At 47.4% G+C, this 18273-nt stretch overlaps 1 protein-coding gene across 5 annotated transcripts in view; it reads right to left on the bottom strand.

The window, feature by feature from the left end:
* Positions 1-16075, bottom strand: part of PPFIA1 (PTPRF interacting protein alpha 1) — an 85481-nt gene extending 69406 nt beyond the window's left edge. For 2 of the 5 annotated variants that reach the window (XM_027579924.2, XM_027579923.2), the window contains exons 1-2: positions 15883-16074; positions 14390-14653 (exon numbers count right to left, since the gene is read on the bottom strand). In XM_027579924.2, coding sequence (XP_027435725.1) covers positions 14390-14653 — 264 coding nt within the window. In that variant the 5' untranslated portion in view covers positions 15883-16074. Of the gene's footprint in view, positions 1-14389; positions 14654-15882 lie in introns of all 5 variants that reach the window. The other 3 variants (XM_027579925.2, XM_027579926.2, XM_027579922.2) reach the window with 2 other exon arrangements.
* Between the last annotated feature and the right edge of the window lie 2198 nt (positions 16076-18273).

Raw genomic sequence — 18273 nt, 5'->3', positions numbered from 1 at the left:
ATGGCCGTAACGATTCTCCCTGATCATCCCTGCCAGGGTGCGCACGAACACCAGCCACAGGGGTAAATGCTACACTACATCCTTCAGTTTTACAGGCACCACTGTCAATCCCGTTAGTCCTGCTGTTGCCATTTGTCACCAACTTTGGCCACCCAGCCTCTGTGCCCCCTTCCCACCCTTCAGGAGCAGCACGTGGCCCGAGGAGGCTGATGACAGCCGGCGCCGGCTCTCCCAGCCTTCCTGGAGGTGGGGACGGCGCTGGGCAGCCCCAGGCCCCAGTCACGCTCGGAGCCCGACTGTGAATGGGAGGGAACACGCGCCGTGTGGACAAGCGGCTTCACCAGAGCCTCCCACAGCAGGACTGGGCTCTGCCACCTTCCCAGAAACACTGCCAGCTACTCAGTCCTCACAGTACCCTACCCTGCTGCACCCATCACCCGGGCAGCGTGCAGCTAGACCTTCTATCTCCACGGCGTGGAATGCCACCCATGTGGCTCAGCCTCAGCATGCTGCCTCTCCGGCGGTACCCCACACTGCAGGCCCCGGGGAACGCGGAGGACTGCGTACATTGTACGTGTCCGTATTGTTTGCACTCTCCCCTACTGGCCACAGCTCCCTCCAGGAATCAGAAAGAGAAGCACTCTTCACCATAACCAAACTTCCTTATGCGGCTCAGTGGGGACTAGCAGAAGAGTGGCTCGCAGTCACTGCTGTGATGCCGTCACGGGTACACTCACATCACTGTCCCCACAGCCCGGGACGCTGCTCTGATGGCGACTGGCAGAGTAAGAGCCTGGCCAGAGCCCAGGCTCTGAGCACGACCCACGGGTCACACCACATGAGAAAGCTGTTCTGCGTGCATCAGTAATGCCTAGGCCCTGTGTGCAGGCGGCGCCAGAAGGGAGGATCCCCGCTGACATCCTAGCCCAGGACCACTTCAAGGCCAGGGTAAAGCAGGAGGTAAAGCCTATGAGGCGCGCAAACCTCTCTGTGCCCCCGTTTCTTCATCTATGACACAGGGTACCTGCTTTCCGGTATTGTTTACAGTTCCGAAGTATACTTTACAGGATCGCGAAGAGGCTTCAGTGAGGCGATCCCTATCCAGAGGCTTCGAGGCCATCAATGCGGGCTATCATCTTACTGAATCTCCCAGACAGCCAGCTTCCTGGCCCTCGGACAGTGCCTCGCACGTGGCAGACAATCATAAATGTCTGCTAAATAAAGTTGAAGCTGCTGCCCCTCCCGTACTGATGAGGACACTGGAGGCTCAGGGATGGGGTCACGAGGGAGAGACTGCACGCAAGCCCTGGGCTCAGGGAACAGACTGCTAGACCACCCTGAGCTTGGGGCGCGTGGGGGAGTGGGTGGGAGCAGCATGCAGACTTAGGCCGAAACAGAAGAGATGCGGTGACATGCACCTGCCTGCCTGCTTTCAGCTATCCATCTGGTTGAGGAGGGAGATGCACCTGCTCTGGGAAAATGCTGCCCAAACAGCAGGAGGATGGGAGGGCCAGCTTGCCCACTGCCTCCCTGCAGTGTGTGTGGGTGCTGGAGGTGAGGGGGCGGAGCCACGGACAGCACAGTAAACTGTTCAGCACAGTTTCTGAACCATTAGCATCCACGGATGTCGCCAATGGGGCCCTTCACAGCATATCAGACTGTTCAAATTAACACTCAGACTCGTCAAAACCATCTTCCCCGCCACTTCTCTGTTTATTTCAGGGCACACAGGACACCCCGACCTGAACTGCCATCCACGTTTCCCCATAAACTATTTTGCAGGAGTGGGAAGAGTGTGCCCTAGCTTCTTAACAGCAGGTTAAGATATCAAGAGAGATCAATGGCCCAGAAATATGGATGAGCCTCCTGGAGAACCTTAACTTTCATACACACGATTCAACTTCAGCATGCCACTGCCCAAAATCAATTTTTATACTACCATTGGCAAAGGTTTCAAACTACATAGGCAGGAGGGATAATTAGCCCATTTGCAAAGCAAAAAAACTTGGAAATGCAAGATATGCTTCAACTTCCCAAATTTATTTTCAGAGCAAGATGACATTTCCTACTCGAAATGAGAATAAGACCCTGACAGCCAAGAGCAAAAACTCCACGGATGGACCTTGCCTGCCAAATGAACCACAATCCCAGTCTGCAGAATTCAGCCAAGAGCTTGCTTCTAGCTACAGGGAAAAAACCTACAAAGTGGAAACATTTTGTCCACATCTCTAAATGAGCATTAGCAAGTGCCAACAAAGTTTTAGCTGTGCCTCATTTCTGAGAGTGAAACAGGGCACAGTTACTAATGGCTCCAGAAGAACAGGCAAACCCAGGACTAGCTCATGCAAACCAGGACACATGGCCACCCCACTGGTTAAAGGTGGATGACTCAGTGACAGGGGGGACAAGACTTCTGAGAGTGCCTTCTTCTAGAGTTGTTAAACCATGTAAATGCTTTAGGTATTTGAAAACAACTCCAAAAGAAAAATCCAAACCCTAAAATTAGGAATAAACAGAAACAAATGAATCTAATGGTATATCAAATTTCGTACAGTTATGTGACCAATCACACTGCTTTAAAACCCATTACTCTAACTGTATCGTCTTATGACATATTTATTCTAAGATCCAGAAGAACTGCAGACATTCTAAAACTTCACTCTGTAGGATGATTATACCAATATGGTATTAGAAGGCTGAAACTGCTTTATATCCATCATAGGATAAAGAAAATAATGCTGACATCACTAGAAATTATAGATAAGAAACATAAATATAAAATAAATCAGGAGGAAATTAAGTTTTAATTTGTGAAGGGAAGAGCAATATGAAATCCAGGTTTCTCTTTCAATGAATATTTTTGTCTAGCTCTGTCTCCAAAACGGACCTAAAAGCAAGATGCTAACCCCAGTGACAACGAGCACACCTAGCTCATTTAGATTTCTGAACATCATTTCCCCACTAAAAGGAACCAGGGCTCCTCAGAGGAATGATTTCAGATCTGAGGCAGGAAAAACACAAAGTGAGCCTGGGACAAAGTATGCCAGAAAACAGTGAAATGTTCAAAGACTAATAGGGCCTTGGCAAAAGGACACAGGAGCCAATATGAGAGGGACAACAGAGCATCTAAGGAATGATGACGATAATTGAGTGTGATCACTGAATAAACACAAATCCAAGTGTGCACAGCCATTACGAGGGGGAGAAGGACGACAAGGGGGGCTCTTCACGGAGAGGGTCAGCCAGTCCGGGAAGAAGGACCGAGCGCTGCACAATCCACTCTGCAGCTTCCAAACAGGACCCGCTCTGCACAGGACAGGGTGGATGATGCAGCCCCCAGGGGACTTCCTGTGGCTCCCCGCAGGTTAGAGAGCTCTGCGGTCACCCCGTAGCCCACTCCTACCTCCGACCACAAGAACGGGCTGCTGGAAACCATGAGCCTCCCCAAGTAGTGTCAAGCATGGAGGGAATGAGGGAAGGCTGGGGGGCAAAAGTAAGAGGCGTCAAGCCCCCGGTGGAAGGGGATTACACAGTGTTCACACTTTCACATGGTCTGTAACTGGCAGGTGTCACTCCTAGGATGTCCTAACTAATCAGAAATGTAAATAGTGGGGCGCCTGGGTGGCTCAGTTGGTTAAGCGACGGCCTTCGGCTCAGGTCATGATCCCAGAGTCCTGGGATCGAGTCCCACATCGGGCTCCCGGCTCAGCGGGGAGGCTGCTTCTCCCTCTGACCCACTCCCCTCTCATGCTGTTTCTCTCTCGCTCGCTCTCAAATAAATAAAATCTTAAAAAAAAAATGTAAATAGCGTAAGCATGGTTTCCTCTAGATAAGAACACTTTCCTCAGCACTAGGAAAACTGCTCAGTCAGAATACAAGTATTTTTGAGGGTCTTCATATACAGGGCAAAACTGGTTCCCCAGAAAGAGTCAGTTACCAAATGACTTAGTGGTATCCAGCACTAAGGGCTAGCAAGCAAAAGACAAGGTCAGTAAGAAAGGCCTTCCTCTCAGATAGAACAGCATATTTACAGAGAAGGTGCAGGAGGACAACAGATCTGCACATGATGAGCTACCCACAACACAGCATGACTGGCACGGGGCCACGGGGCCAGGGGGCCGGGGAAGCCACCAGAGTCGGCCCCTCCTCGACTCCACCTGATGGAAGACAGGGTCCAAATCCCCAGAGTCCTCAGAGATGGCCTCTGAGACAGGAAAGGTACAGGGACCGGAAGGGGAGCACGGTGCAGGAAAGAAGCAAAGCCATCCCCCTGGTTTCAGACCACCCAACCAGGTAGAAAACAGTTTAATTCACAGGAAGAGGCACACATGTGGGAAGAGATGGTTTTGGTCAATGCTGAATTTAAGGAGCCTGAAGTCCGTCCAAATGGAGGTACATCACAAAGCGCTCAAGCAAGGCATTTGTGACCCGGAGTGGAGAGCATGAAGGAGAACAGAGGGCAGAGGAACCTCCCAAGGAAAACTGCCTCCCCGAGTCTGGCCTACACCCTGCAGCCGCGCCGTCCACACGTTTCATTTGCTCAAACTGAGCTCTACGTTCTCTACTCTTCTAGTTTTCTTTGTGCAACCACAACAATATCTGGGCTGGGTAACTGTTACTATGTACTGAATATTCAGCACCTAGAACAGTGCCTGGCACACACGCAATACATACCCAAATACTTTAACGTATACATTAGACACATAAATGTAAATATTATGCACACTGCTTTTAACATTACCTATTTATGTATATTACATAAAAATATACGTTGTTCTGTACTTTATGAGATGGGTGATGTTAAGCTGTTTTAATTTTTGCCTAACACACTAACTTTACAGCTCAACCCATGCATTAGCAAGGACTACTCTAACCAGTGGTGTCTACCCTGAGTCCCCTCTTGTCTCCACTACCAACCCATTATCCATGCAGCATCAGTTCAAGATTTTAAAAAATTCAACCAGGGGGCACCTGGGTGGCTCAGTGGGTTAAACGTCCAACCCTTAATTTCAGCACAGGTCTTGATCTCAGGGTCTTGAGTTGGGCTCTATGCTGGGTGTAGAGCCTACTTAAAAAATTCAATGAAATCATGCCAATCCCTCCCCCTGAGGCCACAATGCCCCTGGGCCCTCAGCAGTACTTAAAAAATAAAACAGAAAACCCAACTCTTGATGTGGCTAGGCTCTGTCCAACCACCAACTAACACCTGGCTCCTCACCTTGCTGTTTCCATGGCTTAAATCAAGGCCAAGTTCGTCCCTGCCCCTCACCTTTGTCCCTGCAGTAGCAGTGCTGGGAGAGTACTCTCTCAGCCTTGGCTCAAGCGTGACCCCTCCGAGAGGCCCCTCCCAGACCACAGTGTGCCAGCAGACAGCCCTTCCTTTCGACATCTTCATGCTTTCGGGTGCATCTCACAGCGAGAACTTGTCCTGAGAAGGGGCAGGTATGCTGGCTTGCTGAGGACAGGCACCCAGAGCACACAACCCAGAGCCTGGAACGGGGTCGAGCCATGGAGGCGCCCAACAGGAGTGGATGGCCCTGTCTTGCACAGATGATTACAGGTGCAGCAACACAGAAAGATGAGAAGACAGGGCTGCTTGCAAAAAGAGGCAAACTGAGTGTGCCGCTGACAAGACGCAAGTGGTCAAATACTTTGAAGGATCTGCTGAACTGTTTCATAAACCAAACAATGGAAGTAAGCAGTCTTCCAAGAGGGGTTCTGCCAACTACTCCTACTGAAGATCAGTCCGTCAGGGGGGACTACCAAAACTCAAGGGTATTACTAGAACCTACCCTTGCAGAGGAGTCTTTTAGCTCATTTCACCTCATTTGGATTACGAGGTAAAGTCTCCCTAATGTACTAACTTAAGCCTGGCAAAGGGTCAAACCCTGTGAAGAGCAGTAACAATGAAATTACGGTGGAGCGTTGCACCCCACTATGCATTACAGCAGTGCTTGAGAAAAGCCTGCTGTTCTCTGCCCGAGAGGAGGCTGCACGGCAGAGCGCAGAGGCGTCCCTCTCCCAGTGTGGTGGCCGGTGTTAGCATCTTCCGGGGCCTGCCGGGCCACAGAGCCTGGCCCTGACTCATCCTCCTGACCAGGCTCTGTTTCCACCTTCCTCCCTTGCCAATCCGTCCGGGTGCCAGCTAGCAGACATCTCTGTGGTGACAATCAACGCACCTGCATAGGTGGCCTTACCTGCCACTAAGTTGTGCTCATAAGACCTCACTCTTCAAGATGCTCTGAGTCCTACATGAACACTCTCCCAGGGATTCGGACTCTGGGTGAGACATGGGCAAAACCTGGGGTTTTGCCCACAATTCAAGCTGAACAGATTCTCTTTTCTTGGAATTCTCTGGGTGAGATGTCTTTTAAGAAACTCATTTGTTGCTTACAAAAAGAGTGTGAAATCACTGCACTCAACTTGGAAGAATAAAATCTGCATTTTCAACTTTAAATGAAATTGGAGGGAAGACTAAATGAGCAGTAATTTTTAAAAGCACTGATCAAACACTGTGATCAAGTCACAGAATAAGTGTCACTTAAGCCATCTCATCCTCCTTAGCCTTCTCTGCCACAGCCAGCCTGTCAGCACAAAGCCCACCCTGGGTCAGCATTGGGCAAGGGAGGAGGAGGGCACCTGGTGGGCTGGGCCGCTGACCCCATCATCTTTCCATGCACGGTGGGCTGAGCATGGGCAAACCGGAGACTTAGATTAGGAAAAGAACAATGGGTACTACATAAGGACTAGTGGATTTGCTTTCCCCTGTACCAAATAATGATGATTGACATTTTTACCATGACGTCTACATGTGCTTCAGATATGGAGAGCACGCCAGTCTCCCCCCGCTTCCAGTTATATACACAAATAGTCTCTAATCAACCCACCAAGAACTAGAAAATCCGAACACAATTTTAAGTTTGTTTGAAGGCATCAAAGAGATATTGAGGAAACCACAACTGGAGGGAGATTCCAAACAAAAGGGATCCCACTGAGGCGACCCTAATATTTAGAGTGCCACTCTCCCTTAAGGTGTTTGACGATTCTGATTTTCCTCAGGGATGGGGGGTAATACACCAATAAGCCAGAAAGAAAACATAGCAGAAAGCCAAGAAGAAAGTCTTGGCTAACAGAGCTCTGGACAGCTCCCAGTGTACGGGAAGACAAAATTCGAGTGCAGGCCTAACAAGTTAGGTCTTAAAGGTGAAGATCCCCGAGAGCTGGGAGGCACAGAAAGTGAGCCCAGCACTCTGCAAGCACTCCCTGAGAGCTGAGCCTTCAACCATCTCCTGTGCTCAGGAGACAAGAACTGGCCTTCGGGACCTGCCAAGAAGGAGGGGCGCTGGGAAATGTTCCAGGCCTCCAGATGGAGACCCTGGAGGGCTACATGGTGGGGGGGGGGGGCAGCTTACAGAGCTTGAACCCCAGTGTCAAGTAACTCACACCTGCCCCACTTGGGGTGTGTCAGAGGAGATGCTCAAGGAAGACAGCCTCACCCAGAGCCTCTATAGCTTTTCATACACAATATCCAACACGAAGGAAGGAAGGAAGGAAGCAAGGAAGGAAGGAAGGAAGGAAGGAAGGAAGGAAGGGAGGGAGGGAGGGAGGGAGGGATGGACAAATATAACAGCATATAGGCCAAAAGAAGAAAGAACAGAGGCAGACCGAGAGATGACACATACTGGAGTTATCAGACACACACATCAACTTTTCAAACACATACTTGACAGATGGGAAATTGTCAGAGCATCAAAACAAATTCTAGACTGAAAAATATAGCAGTTAAAATTAAGAACTCAATCTGTGGGCTTGTCACCAGAATAGACACAGGTGAAGAGAGAATCAGTGAACTGGAAGACAGGTCAGTAATATAAAAAAAAAATACCTAGACAGAAGTCGCAGGAAAAAGTCTAGAAAACAGAAGAGCCCAAAAGACACATGGGACATGGTAAAAAGGTCCAATGGGAACCCTCAAAGTAGAAGAAAGACAGAATGGGGAATAATGAATATCTACAGAGATACAGTCAAAACTTCTCCAAAACTGATTAAAGAACCAAGCCATTGACTCAAAGAATGTCTGAGGCAAAAAGAAAATGTTAAAAGTAACAAGAGGAAAAAAGATACTGCCTTCAATGGGATAACGGTAAAACTGCCAGCTGACTCTTCAAGAAAAAGAGAGGAAGCCAGAAGATCACTGTAAAATGCTGAACAAAAATAACCACCACCTGGAAGTCTATGCCCGACAGAAACGTTCTTCAAAAGTAAAGGCAAAGTAAAGATGTTTCAGGCAAAAAACAAAAAAAAGAGAGAGACAACTCACCAACTACAGACATGAATGAACTAAAAGAAATATTAAAGCAGTTCTTTGGGGAAAAGAAAAGTAGTCTTTGACAGAAATATGAAAAAAAGAAGGAGTAAAGAGCAACTTTATGACAAAAAGGGTAACTAGGAAAATAAATCTTAAGTTTTTTTTTTAAAGATTTTATTTACTTATTTATTTGACAGAGAAAGAGAGAGAGAGGCAACACAAGCAGGGGGAGTGGGAGAGGGAGAAGCAGGCTTCCCGCGGAGCAGGGAGCCCAATGCGGGGCTCGATCCCAGGACCCTGGGACCATGACCTGAGCCGAAGGCAGACGATTAACTGACTGAGCCACCAGGCATCCCAAATCTCAGTATTAACAGCACAAAGCAATGATGACAGGGCCAAAAACGATCTAAAATTTTAAAATATTACCGTTGACAAAAACGGAGGAGGGGAGTTTAATGCCATTCAAGTGTCAAAGGAAACAGTAGTATCAGGAAAATAGTAAAAGTACTAAATGAGGCCTAAGTTTATTTATTTATTTATTTTTATTTTTTAAGATTTTATTTATTTATTTGACAGAGAGAGACACAGCAAGAGAGGGAACACAAGCAGGGGGAGTGGGAGAGGGAGAAGCAGGCTTCCACCGAGCAGGGAGCCCGATGCGGGGCTCGAGCCCAGGACCCTGGGATCATGGCCTGAGCCGAAGGCAGATGCTTAACCACTGAGCCACCCAGGTGCCCCTCAGTCAGTATATTTAAACAGAGCAAATACTCCAGCCAAAAGATAAAGATAGTCAAATTCATTAAAATAAAACTAAGCATATACTATTCACAAAGGTATACCTTAAAATGTAAGCTCACAGAGAGGTGAAAGTAAAAGATCCCCAGGTAAACCCTAACTAACCAAAACTGACATGGCAAATACAACTATCAAATAAAGTAACCTCTAGAGCCAAAACCATTACTAGAGACAAAGAGGAACGTTCCATGATAAAAGTTCCATCTACTAAGAAAACAAGAGTTCTAAATTTGAACAGACCTAATAACACAATCTCAAATTACATAAAAATTGATGAAAATAGAAAAGGAGAAAGAGCCAAATCCACAATCATAGAGGGAGACCTCAGATACAGATCTCAGTAATTGACACAACTAACAACAGGGTGTAGGGCTGGGCTGTCCAATCTGTAGTCACATGTGGCCAGTAAATACCTGAAATGTGGCTACTCCAAATTGAGATGTGCTCGAATATAAAATGCAAACCAGATTTTAAAGACTTAATATAATAAAAAGAACGTAAACTATTTCATTAGATTGTTTAATGTTGATTATACACTGAAATGATATTTTGGATATTTGTGTTAGATAAAATATATATATATATTTAAGATTTTATTTATTTGACAGAGAGAGAGACAGCGAGAGAGGGAACACACGCAGGGGGAGTGGGAGAGGGAGAAGGAGGCTTCCCGAGGAGCAGGGAGCCCGACGTGGGGCTCGATCCCAGGACTCTGGTATCATGACCTGAGCTGAAGGCAGACACTAAATGACTTAGCCACCCAGGCACCCCGATAAAATATATTCTTAAAATTATTTTCACCTCTTTCTTACTTTATTTAATGTGTCTACTAGAATCTGAATTACATGACTAACAAACTTCACCTCACTAATAAACACAGAACACTGCATTCCCACCAATACACATTCTTTTCAAGTGCCCAAGGAACACTTAATGAAAATTAATGTACACCGAGCCACTAGAAAAGCTCAACTCATTTCAAAGGATTGAAACTATGCAGGTCATATTTAGGGACTGCAACAGATTAACAGTTTACATTCCCCCCCGTTCATCATCTCCAAGGTGATGGTATTAGGACATGGAGACTTCGGGAGGTGACCAGGTCATGGGTGGAGTGAGCTCCCTCACCCCTGCTGCAGCGTGAGGACAGTGAGAAGCCGACTGTCTATGAACCAGGAAACCGGGTCTTACTGGACACTGAATCCGCCCATGCCTTGATCTTGAGGACGTCCCAGTCTCCAGAACTATGAGAAATAAACTTCTGTTGCCTATTAGTCAGCCAGTCTATGGTATTTTGTGATAGCAACCCCAAAAGACTAAGACAGATACCTTCATAGAATTAAGACAGAAATCAGCAAAAAGATAACTAGAAAATCCCCCTAAACCTTGAGAAGTGATATACTTCTAAAAAACTTTATGAATAAAAAAATAACCACAATGAAAACTAGAAAAGATTTTTACATAAAAGATAATGAAAATTTGGCTTATCAAAACTTGTGGGCTAATCAAACATGTGCTTAAAGAGAAACTTATAGCTTTAAAATACATATACTGGAAAAGAAGAAAGGCTAAAAATCAAGCTAAGTATTTAGCTGAAGAACTAGAAAAAAGAACAGCAAACAAAACACAAAGTAGATGGGGGAAAAAAAGAACAAATTAATGAAATAGAAAACAAATAGAAAAACAAATAGAAAAAAAATCAATAAAGCCTAAAGTTGGTTCTTTGAAAGGACTAACAAAATTAATAATCCCCTAGCCAAGACCGATTAAGAAAGACACAAAGCACAAATTACCAATATCAAGAATTTTTAAAAGGAAATATCACAACAGATTCTGCAGATGATAAGGATATTATGAACCACTTTACACTTATTACTTGGAAAGTTCGGGTGGCCTAAGCAAATTCCTAGGAAAAAAAATGCCCTATCTGAATAGATACAAGAAGAAATATAAAATCAGAAAAATCCTATTTCCACATAAAAAAATGAATCTGCAATTAAAGACCTTCTCACAAGGAAAACCCTACATCAGCTGGTTTTGCTAATCAATTCTTCCAAAAATTGAAGGAAGAAAACATCAGGCTCACACAAACTCTTCTGGGAATATACAAGGAACACTTCCTACCTTGTTTTATGAGACCAGCACAGCCTTAACCGAAACCCAACAAGGACAATACAAGAAAGTACAATTACAGACCAACCTCTCTCATGAATACACATGAAAGAATCCTAAGCAAAATATTAACCAATAGAATCCAGCAAAAAGAGAATACACAGAGACCAAGTTGGGATTACTGTAGTGTGGCAAAAAAATTTTTTTAAAGTTAAATCACCACATTAAAAAGAATCACTTATGGAGAATTTTCATATTTTGATAAAAAATATCTACCAATAAAGCCACAGCTGGTATCATATGTGATGGTCAAATCCTGAAAGCTCTCTCTGGTATTGGCAGTGAGACAAGGACACCTATTCTCACCACTTCTACTCAACACTGTACTGAAGATCCTACCCAGTACAAGAAGGCAAGAAAAATAAAAATGGTTATTGCATTGGAAAGCAAAAAAACCAAACTTATCAAAATACACCGAGGGAATGAAAAACAATCTGCTATCCATATATGTATTCAAAAAATATAAAAAGAACTCCTTCAAATCAATAAAAACAAAACAGACAACCCAATCGAAAAATAGGCAAGAGACAATTATTTCACAAAAGAAGATATCCAAGTGGCCAATGAACACACACAGAGAAGTCCTGCCCCTGCACATTTACTGGTCGTCGGGGAGCTGCAAGCTCACACCATACTCCACTCCCTACCACTTGACAACCACCAGACAGCTAAAATGCAAGAAGCGACAAAACCGAGGGTCAGCCAGCCACTGGGTGCTCACATATCGTGCGTGGGGGGTGAACAAACACACACGCCATCACTCAGCGATGCTGCTGCTTTGAGCACACTCAACAGAAACGTATACATATCTGTACCAACAAACAAGCAAGAATAGTCAGGGGCAGCATTTGTGAATACCCATGCCCAGCAGAAAGAGTAACTGTGGTATTTTCACACACCAGGGACTAGACAGCAATGAGAAAGAACAAAGCTACACGAGGCCAAACAGACGCATCTCATAAACATAATGCTGAATGACTATTTCATTTATATGAGGTCAAGAGCATACCAAAGCAATCAATGGCGAAAAGTCAAGACCATGGGTAGCTTTGGGGCAGAGTTACCGGGAGTGGGTAGGAGGGGGCTTCTGGGAAACTTGGTAATGTTCTATTTCTTCATCTAGGTGGTGGCTACAAGCATGTGCTCACTAAGTAAAAAGAGTCTCTGAAATGTATACTCAGCATTGTGAATTTTTCTGATGTTGTAGTTAAGATTTGTTAATGTATATTATTACTTGCTCATATAACGTGATAGCAGTACAAATGCACTCACTCATATACCTATCTGGCCACACTATCAGCCACCAAACATGAGTCAAACACCAGAGAAAGGAAAGGCCCAAAACGGTTTACTTAATGGTTCCTGTGTTTCTGAAATGCTGGTCTCAGGTGCTCAGGCCTGGAGGGGAGGCAGGGAGGAGGGGAGCCAGGGAGGTAGGGAGGTGGGGAGGTGGAGAGGTGGAGAGGCAGGGAGGCCAGGAGACCAGGGAGGTGGAGAGGTGCTCAGGTGGGGAGGCAGGGAGACCAGGGAGGTGGGTGTGGCCAGTGTTGCACTCTCCACTCAATGAAGAGCTTCCAGGCTACAAGACACTGAGCAGTAGCTAAAAACAAATCACTGAGGGCGCCTGGGTGGCTCAGATAGTTAAGCGTCTGCCTTCGGCTCAGGTCATGATCCCAGCGTCCTGGGATCGAGTCCCGCATCAGGCTCCCTGCTCCTTGGGAGCCTGCTTCTCCCTCTGCCTCTCTCTCATGAATAAATAAATAAAATCTCTAAAAACAAAACAAAATAAAACAATCACTGAGCAATGGTGTGGGGTCACACCCTCCACTGCACAAAACTCCTGTCCCTTCTGTTAGGTCGTGTGTACTCATTCTTTCAAAAATCTACATGATCAAATACTTAAGTATTTGATACGCACTTCAGTGCACGGCCTCAAATTACACTAAAACAAGTAACAATCACAAAGCAAAAAACAAACAAAAACTACTGAAAAATTTACAAGTACACTAAAATCCTGATGGAGCACCATTTGGCCCATGCTTTTGAGCTTGTGGTAATAAAACCTGACCTACACGAACTACATAATTTGTGAGGCTTGCACGAGAAAGACCGTGATGGTTCTCTGAGCCCATGGAAAAGGAGCACTACAGCAGGAACGCCAGATTATTATTGCTAAAAAGGAAATGCAAACGCTTGGCTTATCAATCTTTCAGGAGAACTGACTACAGCCAAGAAACGCATTGGGGCTAGCAATTACTCATTTACTAATTTAGCACTGCAGACGGATGGCAGGAGCAGAAGTGTGTACTTATGCAGGCCTACCTGAAAGGACCACAAAGGTGCCTATTATGGGTAAGTCAAGTGGCACCTAGGCGGCCGTGAACATCCAAGTAACCCCGGTGTCTCCCGCACACTCGGTGCCACTCGCCTTACACTTTCATGGGTGACATTCTCCCCTCACCTATCATTACGTTCTCACTCGGCTCCACAAGAAGAGGCTCTGAAACACCAGTCCAAATGTCACATACTCAGATGAACGACTTTGGTGTCACTCCAAGCTTACTATTCTCATCAGCCAAGAGAAAGTTCTGACGGAATTAATCTCCGTCTCATGTCCCCCATGACAAAGTTCATTTATAAAACACAGGTGTTCTTCTGAAGGTGGACTGTAAAAATATCTTTCCTGTGAGAGCAATCCTATCTGCCCATTAAATTTCATTAGAAAATGGGAGATATGTGGTAAAATCCGTGAGAAACACACGTTCAGCAAGAAAGGCCTGAGACAATAGAACGGAAGGTACCACACAGCTTGGATGCCTCATGGCCTTTGTCCAAAATCTTCGGAGCATTGTCCCAAATCTAGACAGTTCCTTCTGCTGCCCGAGGAAGGGAACAAGAGTTATGAGGTGTTTAAAGTAAAGCGCACCACAGAGTTCCTCCTCCCTCAGAAGTTTAACCCTCGGGAACGCTCTCTGCATGTGACTTACGAAACCCAGAACCACTTCACAAACTTGTCTAAAACATGAACACCGTGAAAGATGATACCATAAAAAAACATTTAGAGAGGGGGAAAAAAAAAGAATCTGTAGAGTTCCAGGTGAAAAGCATCCATACCTGTGGGAGTGCAGTATTGAGCTGCCTCTGCAAGGAGTCTCTCTCATGACCAACCTCGTGTAACTTCCCCTGGGTCAATGCCAGCGTTTCCTGAGTCTCTCTCAGCGTGTCCAGAAGACGGTCCCTCTCTTCCAGCATGGACACCATCAACTGTTCAAAATGTGAATCTGCATCTGGCTGCGAAGGGGAGCCGGACCCATGGCTCCCGCTTCCTCCTGGCGGGCCTTCTGCTTCACTGATGGTCGGCATCACCTCGCACATCATCTTGAAATAAAAGACCCAGACTCCAGTCATTAAGTGCAAAATAAAGGCTCCCACAAACTGCAACTTTATAGCTCTGTGTAGCTAATAAACCGAAGGTTGACAGACAGCCTCATTATTCTCAGATCTGACTGTTACACTCTGAATATAAGCGGGGAAAACATATACCCAGGAATCTTGAGTGCAGGAACACACAAGATGAACACATTAATAACCGGCGAAGGGTAAAGACCCCAGAGACTACCCCTCGCATAAAGAACAAACCCTGTGGCATTTTGTTTGCAAAGCCGTACTTTCTAGTTGTTGGAAACAACCGTGCTTCTGTAACCTTTTTTTTTTTTTTTTCCCTATTTCCCGGTGGGGGAGAGAAAGTCAAAACACATGCCACCCAATCATTTTTCAGGAAAAGCACAGAAGGAGCATACAGCCAGTAAAACTGACAAGTACAAAATCCATCAGGCATCTTACAGGAATGTGTGCAGTCAGCTCCCGAGGAGGACTGACGGCTCCCTGAATTCTCGGGCTGGATTTGGTGAGCGCTCAAAGGAACTGGATTCGTTAAGGGCCGGGAAAGGCGCTTTTCAATAGCTGCAAGGTGCGACGGTCAGGCGACCGAACTTATGTAAGTTTACAGCCGAAGAAAAGAAAAGGAAAGAAAGAAAACTTTCACAACGAACATAAAGCTGGTCGCTACAGCCGCGGACGGCTAGGAAGGAAGGAAGGAAGGAAAAGTGAAAGGGGAGAACCTAGACGCTATTAAGTGTCTCCAACATAACGCCGGCACGAGGCGAAGGAGGGCCGGTTCCCGAGGCCGGACCCCCCGAGAAGGCGATGCCCAGGACTGCGCGCCGGGCGGCGACACAACGACCTCCGCCCCCTTCGCACCCGCGCCGGGCGCCGCAGAGTCCCCGGACCCTGAGGCGGGGAGAACCGCTGACAACTGGAGCGCAGCCCTGGTCGCGGCTTTTCTCCGCCACAGGTCCTCGGCCCCCGCGCCCGGCTGACCGGGCTGACCCGGCCACCGGGGTGACCGGGGCGCCGCGCGGCCCCAGGAGCCCGTCGCTCGGGGCGCGTCCGCCGGGGGTCCTACCGGGGTCCCGGGCCCCCGCCCCCGCGCCCGGGGGGCTGACAGCGAGCGCCGCGCAGCCGCCGCGGGGAGGGGGCCGGAGCCCGCCCGGGGCGACCTCGGCCCCTCTCCGCCCCGAGCCTGCCTCGGTCTCCCGCTCCTTTACCTTGCTCGCCGGCGGGAGCGGGCGAGGAGGCTCCGCGGCAGCTCGCGGGCGGCTGCTCGCTCCGGGCGAGCTCGGGGCCCGACGAAGGCAGCCCGCGCCCGCGCCCGCCGGCCCCGGGCCCGCAGCCCCCAGTCACCAAGGCCGGCCCGCGGCCGGACACTGGCTGAGCGCAGGAGGAGCGGGCCCGGCTGCGCGTCGCCGGCGTCAACGTGCCCGACGTCGGGCGCGTCGGCGCAGCGTCAGCGCCGAGCGCCGCCGACCGGCCCCGCCCCCACGGGAGGAGCGCCGCGGAGGCCGAGTGCGCAAGCACCGCCCCCTCAGGTGGGCGGGCCGTGCCTCTCGGGTTCCTATTGGCTAGGTGCGGGAGGAGCCCGCTCCCGCCACGCCCCCGCCACGCCCCACCCAGGTGGGGGTCGTCTGCGGGCAGTAGCAGCTCCCCGAAGGCATCTGCCCCCAGATCTCCCTTTAGAGCCGCCGGGGACGCCAAAGGCCGTTATCGAACGTATACTGTGCATCAGGTTCTGAGCCAGACCCTTACCAGACATCACGTCCACACACCTTAGAGGAGGGCGCGCCCAGGCGCGACTCACCTGCTGGCTGCTTCCTCGGGATCGGAGCCTCTTTGAGACCAAACCTTACCGGACTCAGAAGGACGCGGTTTCTACGCAGGGCCCACTCACCGAGTCTTACCTGCTGTACCTGCGGAGGCCCAGGTGGGCGGCGTTTGATGTGGAGGCTCGTGGGCGCCGTAGGCTTGGGAGCCAGGCACAGCTGGTTCAACTCCCAGCAAAGGCTTGTCCCCACATTGTGGGGCTGGGCGACTCAGTGCCCCGTCTGTAGGATGCGACAATGACACAGACCTACCCCAGGGATGGTATAACAAGTGGAATCCAACGCTGGTCAGTTTTATCTTTGTCCTTACTCATATTCATATTTTGTACTTAAACTTTTAAAAACACCTGTTTTGTGCCAAGTCCTGTGCTGGATCTTGCAGACACAGAGATGATAAATACACCTTTAATAAATTAAAGCAGATGTTCCCCCGTCATGGTTTGACACCTCCAGGACAAACTCTTTACAGGCCAAAATGTCAGGGCATTGCTGCCAGGCGCCACTGGGCTCCTGTATGCCGCTGGTGAGGTAGCGAGGAACCCCTGAACTAACCCAAGTCTCAGTGAAGGCTGCATGGAGAGCAGGTGAACCCGTCCAAGGTGGATTCCTTGATTCCCACTGTGAGCTCACCAAGAACAGGTGCTATCTCTGATTGGCTTTCTCCCCTAGGGTCCAGGACCACACCTTTCTTTCATTCATGTATTCATTCATCGAATAAATATTGACTACACATAAATACGAATTTGCACCCCTGACTCAGGGTCTGGAATGGAGGAAAATTTCCAGCTCTCCTCAAGTGTACCAGCTTAATTCATCTAGCCCATATTTGCACCCCACCCATAAAGTATCTGTCTCCTAAGAAATCAACACAATGAGAAAATTTAGTTCAACCCTGTGGAATGTTCATTCCATAGCCAGCAATGGCCTAGGTTTTGGGAACACAGAGCTGTTTAAGAGATCACTTGGCCCAGTCCACAGCCTGGAGGGGAGAGGAGAAAGAGCATTAGAATGTTAGGTTAATAAGCATGTAACTTAGTGCCGTGGGACCACAGAAGACAGAACATCTCAGCTGGGTCTTGAAGGATGAGCAGTTCTCCAAGCAGAGAAGGGAGAAGCCCATTTGGTGTAGCTCCAGGAAGATGAGATCCCAGATTTCACTCATTTTCCTTCATTCCATTCCCCCAGATTGCAAAATCATTAAGAGGAAAATTGTAAACAACTTAAATGGCCAAAAAAAAAAAAAAAAAGAGAGAGAGAGAGATTGATTAAATCTTTGCACTTTCAAATGACAGAAACCTTGGTGGCATTCATAGTCGTGTTCTCAATAACTAGCTAATGACGGGCAAAATTCCACATTTCAGTTGTGGCAGCAGTCACACAACTATATGCCTTTGTCAGAACTCACAGAGCTGTCTATTAGTATGGGAAGTAGGCTCTAATTTTTAAAATGAAGGAGAAAAACTAAAAAAAAAAAAAGCAAGTCACAAACAAGTATAGACAGTGTGAGCCTAAATTCAAAGAAGAAAATGTGTTTAGATGAAGAATGTATCATGTAAAATTTCTTGTCTTGCATCTGAAAAACTCTAGAATGTTATTAACCAAAGTGATAACATTTTAAGAAAATGAGTTTTACATGAAATAAAATATTTTTGAAAAACGAAATTAAATTTTAAGTCTCAAAGTTGTAAAAAACATATATGCTTATATTTGACCGTAGTCAATTAGTTTTCCACCTTTCTCCACATACACATACACTTATATATTCCTGGAGAGAGATAT

Source organism: Zalophus californianus, chromosome 11, assembly GCF_009762305.2.
Source record: "Zalophus californianus isolate mZalCal1 chromosome 11, mZalCal1.pri.v2, whole genome shotgun sequence".
NCBI classification, from domain to species: Eukaryota; Metazoa; Chordata; class Mammalia; order Carnivora; family Otariidae; genus Zalophus; species Zalophus californianus.
The sequence above is the reverse complement of the archived record's forward strand: the minus strand, read 5'-3'. Positions and strand labels throughout refer to the sequence as shown.